This window comes from Anolis sagrei, chromosome X (genome assembly GCF_037176765.1).
Source record: "Anolis sagrei isolate rAnoSag1 chromosome X, rAnoSag1.mat, whole genome shotgun sequence".
NCBI lineage: Eukaryota > Metazoa > Chordata > Lepidosauria > Squamata > Dactyloidae > Anolis > Anolis sagrei.
In genome coordinates, this window is record NC_090034.1 from 4352103 (window position 1) to 4359874 (window position 7772).

At 46.4% G+C, this 7772-nt stretch overlaps 1 protein-coding gene across 1 annotated transcript in view; it reads left to right on the top strand.

Moving 5' to 3' along the window:
- Positions 1–7772, top strand: part of LOC137098012 (28 kDa heat- and acid-stable phosphoprotein) — a 28485-nt gene that overhangs the window by 13394 nt on the left and 7319 nt on the right. The window contains exons 2-3 of the mRNA XM_067473685.1: positions 1846–1937; positions 3699–3809. Of these exons, the coding sequence (XP_067329786.1) occupies positions 1846–1937; positions 3699–3809 (203 nt within the window). The remainder of the gene's footprint in view (positions 1–1845; positions 1938–3698; positions 3810–7772) is intronic.

Sequence of the window (7772 nt, forward strand, 5' to 3'; positions counted from 1 at the left end):
GATTAGCATTTGATTGCCTGGCAGTGCCTGGAGCAATCTTTTGTTGAGAGGTGATTAGACGTCCTTGTTTGTTTCCTCTCTGTTCTTGTGCTGTTCTGATTTTAGAGTTTTTTAATACTGGTAGCCAGATTTTGTTCATTTTCACGGCCTCCTCCTTTCTGTTGAAGTTGTCCACATGCTTGTGGATTTCAATGGCTTCTCTGTGTAGTCTGACATGGTGGTTGTTGGAGTGATCCAACACTCCAGGACATCTAATCACCTCTCAACAAAAGATTGCTCCAGGCACTGCCAGGCAATCAAATGCTAATCAAGGTGGTCAGTTGAAACATTCACACCTAGCTCCAGCAGACAAGAGTTCTTTGTCCCACCCTGGTCATTCCACAGATATATAAACCCTTTTTCCTAGTTCCCTAGGCCTCACTACCTCTGAGGATGCTTGCCAGGTGATTAGACGTCCTTGTTTGTTTCCTCTCTGTTCTTGTGCTGTTCTGATTTTAGAGTTTTTTAATACTGGTAGCCAGATTTTGTTCATTTTCATGGTTTCCTCCTTTCTGTTGAAGTTGTCCACATGCTTGTGGATTTCAATGGCTTCTCTGTGTAGTCTGACATGGTGGTTGTTGGAGTGATCCAACACTCCAGGACATCTAATCACCTCTCAACAAAAGATTGCTCCAGGCTCAGCCAGGCCTTCAAATGCTAATGAAGGTGCTCAGTTGAAACATTCACACCAAGCTCCAGCAGAGAAGAGCTCTTTGCCCCACCCCAACCATTCCACAGATATATAAACCCATTGTCCTATTCCAACAGACCTCACAACCTCTGAGGATGCTTGCCATAAATGCAGGCGAAACGTCAGGAGAAATGCCTCTAGACCATGGTCATATAGCCCGGAAAAAACTACAACAACCCATTATTTTTATTATTATTATTAATGTATTTATTTATTTACTTACTTACTTTTATCCCACTTTTCTCCCACGGATGGGACTCAAAGCTGCAGTATGTTAGACTACTGAAATTCCTGTGATCTAGTAGCCTTTATGGACATGCAAGGCTAGGGCTGAGAAGGCGGTGGCATTCTCTGGGACAAATGGAGAAGTCAGCTTGCAAGGAAAGGTAGCAATTTTTGGGAAGGAAAGTTTACACACTCCTGTAGCTTTATGGTTGATCCTGTAAAGTTCTGGCTTACTTACTTAGTTTACTTACTTACTTACTTAGGTAATTCCTTGTTGTCCGAGTAGGATTGTTTTCCAAGATTGGTGTACTGGCGGTGGGCACGTAGGTCACAGTGGAGCCCTATTCTTGACCTGCATGGTCTCCCACAGTGAGGGCATCCGTTTCCAGATGGAAGGTGGTCCCGGTTGGGGTTGGTTTGACTCGCCTCCCTCTTGGCACATTTCTCCCTTTCACCTTCCATTTGTGCCTTTTCAAATTCTGCAGCACTGCTGGTCACAGCTGGCCTCCAGCTGGAGAGCTCAAGGGCCAAGGCTTCCCAGTTCTCTGTGTCTATGGCAGTGTTTTTAAGGCTGGCTTTAAGCTCATCTTTAAATCTCTTTTCCTGACCACCAACATTTCATTTTCTGTTCTTGTGTTTGGAGTAGAGCAACTGCTTTGGGAGATGGTGATTGGGCATTTCGACAACACAGCCAGTTCAGCGGAGTTGATGGCGGAGGACCATTGCTTCAGTGCTGGTGGTCTTTGTTCCTTCCAGGATGCTGGCATTTCCCCGCCTGTCTTCCCAAGAGATTTGCAGGATTTTTTGGAGGCAACGCTGATGGAATCATTCTAGGAGTTATGGCTTACCTGGATTCTCATAGCCCACTTTTGTTGTTTCTGTCATTTCAGGTAGGAAAGGGGGCCACAAAGGCCGAGCACGGCAATACACAAGCCCCGAGGAGATTGATGCCCAACTCCAAGCAGAGAAACAGAAGGCCAAGGTAAGCGTCATCCAAAGTGGTTTGTTTTTTAAGAGTTAACAGTTGTGAGGGACAATGAGCCTTGCATTGCAACCTCCAGAGGATAGCAAGTGACCCATCCTGGGATACTGGAGAAGGCGAAGTAGGCCTTCTTTCAGAGGCTGTTCCAGCCTTTACTTTATTCTCCACACATGAGCATAACATTATCATTGATAATGGCCTCACTGAGGTGTTTTTTTTTTTATCGTGTCAGGGGCAACCAGACCATTGTATTACATTTCTAACAGAACAAAACAAACAGACAAAAAACACAAAATTTGCAAGCTTGATAGTTGTTTCAATGTCTTTTGACCAGTATCTGGTCCCTTGGAGTGCCTCTGGTGTTGCTGCAAGGAGGTCCTCCATTGTGCATGTGGCAGGGCTCAGGTTGCATCGCAGCAGGTGGTCAGTGGTTTGCTCTTCTCCACACTTGCATGTCGAGGATTCCACTTTGTGGCCCCATTTCTTGAGGTTGCTCTGCATCTCGTGGTGCCAGAGCGCAGTCTGTTCAGCGCCTTCCAAGTCGCCCAGTCTTCTGTGTGCCCAGGGGGGAGTCTCTCATCTGGTATCACCCACAGATTGAGGTTCTGCGTTTGAGCCTGCCACTTTTGGACTCTCGTTTGCTGAGGTGTTCCAGCAAGTGTCTCTGTAGATCTAAGAAAACTATTTCTGGATTTAAGTCATTGACGTGCTGGCTGATACCCAAACAGGGGATGAGCTGGAGATGTCTCTGCCTTGGTCCTTTCACTATTGGCTGCTATTTCTCGGTGGATGTCAGGTGGTGGAATACCGGCTAAGCAGTGTAATTTCTCCAGTGGTGTAGGGCGCAGGCACCCCGTGATAATGCGGCATGTCTCATTAAGAGCCACATCCACTGTTTTAGCGTGGTGAGATATGTTCCACACTGGGCATGCATACTCAGCAGCAGAGTAGCATAGCGCAAGGGCGGATGTCTTCACTGTGTCTGATTGTGATCCCCAGGTTGTGCCAGTCAGCTTTCGTATGATATTGTTTCTAGCGCTCACTTTTTGCTTGATGTATAAAGATAATAATAATAATAATAATAATAACAACAACAACAACAACACTCAGCAGCAGAGTAGCACAGCACAAGGGCAGATGTCTTCACTGTGTCTGGTTGTGATCCCCAGGTTGTGCCAGTCAGCTTTTGTATGATATTGTTTCTAGCACCCACTTTTTGCTTGATGTTCAGGCAGTGCTTCTTGTAGATCGGAGTACGGTCCAGAGTGACTCCCAGGTATTTGTGTGCGCTGCAATGCTCCAGTGGGATTCCTTCCCAGGTGATCCTCTGAGCTCAGGATGCTTGTCTGTTCTTGAGATGAAAGGCACATGTCTGTGTTTTGGATGGGTTGGGGATCAGCTGGTTTTCCCTGTAATAGGCAGTAAGGGCACCTAGAGATTCGGAGAGCTTCTGTTCCACCATTTCAAAGCTCCCTGCTTGAGTGGTGATGGCACGATCATCAGCATAGATGAAACTATGCGAGAAAGAGGGAAGAGGGGAGAGCGAGAAAGAGAGGGAAGGAGGGAGGAAAGAGGAAAGGAAGGAAGGACGAAAGAGAAGAGAAGGAAGGGAAAGAGGGAGGGGAGGAAAGAAGGAAAAGATGGTGAGAGGGAGGAGGGCCTGAGAAAAGAGCCCAAGGGGCCACCTCCAGCCCCCCGGCCTGTGTTTACTCATACCTGCTCTGTACTGTCTTCATGTTGATAGTCCTCCTTCTATCACAGGAGGAAGAGGAGGAAGAGGAAGGAGGTGACGGGGCAACAGGTGAACCTAAGAAGAAGGAGAAATCGCTAGACTCAGATGAAAGCGAGGAGGAGGAAGATGAAGACTACCAGGTACCAAAAAGGTTTTCCTTCTATTTCATGAATATTCAGAACACAGGCTGCTCACCTTGGATTACTCTGCTCAGAGGCTGACTTTCATGATGTTTTCTTTCTTTTTAAAATCATTTTAATACTGTAATGTTCTTGGCAGATTTGTGTATTTTTCCCTATTGATTTACACCACTGTAAAATTTGGGATCTAAGCAGTGAGTTCTCTCTCTCTCTCTCTCTCTCACACACACACACACAGACACACACACACACATCTTATACTGGGTAATAGGAAAAGTTATCTTGGAACTTAGACTTTTCTCCATCCAAGCTGCTTTTGAACATGGTGAGGGTTTTCTTTTTGCATCCATCTTAGATCCTGATATTCAACCCTCCTGTTTAAGGAGCTCCATTGGCTGCCGTTCATTTTCCGGTCCAAATTCAAGGTGCAGGTGCTCACCTACAAAGCCCTAAATGGTTTGGGACCCGCCTACCTGCATGACTGCTTCTCTGTGTACGAACCCACGCAATCTCTCCGAACGTATTCTCCCCTACGAACCATCAAGATTACTAAGATCGTCTGGAGAGGCCCTGCTCTCGGTCCCACCGGCCTCGCAAGCGCGGCTGGTGGGGACGAGGGACAGGGCCTTCTCGGTGGTGGCCCCACGACTCTGGAACTCTCTCCCTCTGGAGGCCAGAACCGCCCCATCCATCCTAACATTTAGGAAACGGGTGAAGATGTGGCTGTGGAGTCAGGCCTTCGAGGAATGAGACAACACCATAGGACTCTGGATGGAAGTGGATATAGATCCATCTTATTAGGACGACTGACCACTGTAGTTTTATATTTAGTGTTTTAAAAGTTGTTTTGTAATTTGTGATATATGATATTTTAATGAATGTATATGTTTTTATGGCTGTAAACCGGGCTGAGTCCCTCAACGAGATTGAGAAGCTCGGTATACAAAACTGTGAAATCTGTATATATAATAAAGAAGAGTGTTTGTATGGGAAGGACAGAGGAAGTGTGGAGGGCGGAAGGGGTATGTGCCAGCGTTCTGATTGGCTACCGCTGTGGTGCTTTGCATATGGTCTCTGATTGGGCAGCTTCAATAGGAGCCCCTGGTGGAGAAGAGGGTTCATGACAGAAACGGGGCATGACAGAAGGAAATTTGCATATGGTCTCTGATTGGCCAGCCTCAAATCCAACATTCCGAGATGAGAAAGAGAGGAAAGGAAAGGCCAAAGGGGGCTGGGTCACAACACTACCCATACAGAGCAGACTTGGCAGAGCCCCCATCACCCACTCTACATCCTACTGCAGTTTGGAGGACTATGAACCATGGATGATGGGACTTGCAGTACCACCACTCACCTTCTGAGACCGCTGTTAACCTTATCCAATGACTGATCAGGACCAAACTTCACACAGAGACCTCTCATGACCCACTTTACGTCCTGGTGTGGTTTGGCTGGGGATGGACCGTGGATTATGGGACTTGCACTACCATTGCTCATTCTTCAGACCACTGCAACCCTCATCCAATTACCAAAAAATACCAAACTTGGCACACTGAGTCTCCATGACGCACTCTACATCCAGGTGCAGTTTGAAGGAGGATGCACCATGGACGATGGGACTTGCAATACCTGCACTCCCTTCCTAAGACCATTATAACTGCCAACAATGATGGATCAGGACCACAATTTACACAGAGAGCCCGCATAACTCACTCTACATCCTGGTACGGTTTGGAAGAATTTGACAATAGATGATGGGACTTGCAGTCACTTCACTCACTTCCTGAGACCACTGAGACCCACGCCAATGACTCATCAAGACTAAACTTGGCACATGGAGCTTCAATGACCCACTCTACATCCTGGAGCAGTTTGGAGGACGACAGACCATGGATGATGGGACTTCAAGTACCTCCACTACCCAAGACTGCTGCAAAACTCATCTAATGACCAATCAAGACGAAAGTTGGCACACAGAGCCCCCATGACCCACTCTACATCCTGCTGCAGTTTTGGAGAAGGGTGGACCATGGATGATGGAACTTCCAGTACCTTCACTCACATTCTGAGACCTCTGCAAACCTCATCCAATGACGGATCAACACCAAACTTGGCACATAGACCTCTCATGACTCACTTTACGTCCTGGTGTTATTTGGAAAACTTTGGAGATGGATGATGGGACTTGCAGTACCTTTGCTCACTTCCTGAGACCACTGAGACCCTCGCCAATGACTAATCAAGACTAAACTTGCCACATGGATCTCCAATGACCCACTCTACATCCTGGTGCAGTTTGGAGGAGGACAGACCATGGATGATGGGACTTCAAGTACCTCCACTCCCTTCCAAAGATTGCTGCAACCCTCTTCTAATGACCAATCAAGACCACACTTGGCACACAGAGCCCCCATGATCCACTCTACATCCTGCTGCAATTTGAAAGGGGATGGACTTTGGATGATGGGACTTGCAATACCTTCACTCACTTACTGACACCACTGCCACCCTCATCTAATGACTGATAAAGACCAAACTTGGCACACAGAGCCCCCATGACCCACTCTATATCCTGCTGCTGTTTGTAGGAGGGTGGCCCATGGATGATGGGACTTCAAGTACCTTCACTCACTTCCTGAAAATAATGCAGCCGTTATCCAAAGACCAATAAAGACCAAACTTGGCATACAGAACCGCCATTACGCCATTTCTCTAATAACCCGGGCAACGCCGGGTCCCCAAGCTAGTAATAATAATAAAAATAATAATCTCTTCGATCATCTGGAGAGGCCCTGCTTGCGATCCCACCTGCATCGCGAGCACGATTGGTGGGGACGAGGGACAGGGCCTTCTCAGTGGTGGCCCCTCGACTCTGGAACTCATTCCCTAAGGACATCAGGCATGCCCCAACATTGGCAGTCTTTAGGAGGAGCTTGAAGATGTGGTTGTTCCAGTGTGCCTTCCCAGAATAGGAAACTCCAAGCATCATGTCCCAAATGCACTTTACAAGAGATTTAAGATTGTCTGTACACCGCACCTATCTCCAAAAACCTATCCATCTCACCTGTCATGCCCAGCATTTTTAAAATTTTAATTATTACATTTGGCCCGGGCTTAGTTTTCAATGCATCGTGGTGTTATTGTCTAATGTTTTGTTGCTATTGTTTTAATGTTTATTGCTTGTTTTATGAGATTATTTATTGTTGTATTTGTTATGCTGTTGTTTTATTAATGTGTTGGGCCTCGGCCTCTTGTAAGCCACACCGACCCCTTCGGGAGATGTTAGCGGGGTATAAATAAAGGTTTATTATTATTATCATTGTTGTTGTTGTTGTTGTTGTGTGAGCCGCCCCGAGTCCCCCTGGGGGAGATGGAGCTTGGTATAAATAAAGTTTTATTAGTATTATATTATTATTAATGTTCTTGGCTGATTTGTGTATTTTTTGCTCCACGACCTCCACTGAAACGAGCTCTCCTCCACAAATAATCTGTCCTTGTATTGTCGAAGGCTTTCATGGCTGGAATCACTAGGTTCTTGTGGGTTTTTTGGGCTATATGGCCATGTTCTAGAGGCATTTCTCCTGACGTTTCGCCTGCATCTATGGCAAGCATCCTCAGAGGTAGTGAGGTCTGTTGGAAATAGGACAATGGGTTTATATATCTGTGGAATGGCTGGGGTGGGGCAAAGAGCTCTTCTCTGCTGGAGCTAGGTGTGAATGTTTCAACTGACCACCTTCATTAGCATTTGAAGGCCTGGCTGAGCCTGGGAAAATCTTTTGTTGAGAGGTGTTAAGATGTGCCTGGTTGTTTCCTCTCTGCTGTTTTGCTGTTGTAATTTTAGAGTTTTTTTTAATACAAACACGAATCAAGGAACATGAAAGGCACTGCAGACTACTTCAACCAGAGAAATCAGCCATAGCAGAGCACCTGATGAACCAACCTGGACACAGCATATTATTTGAG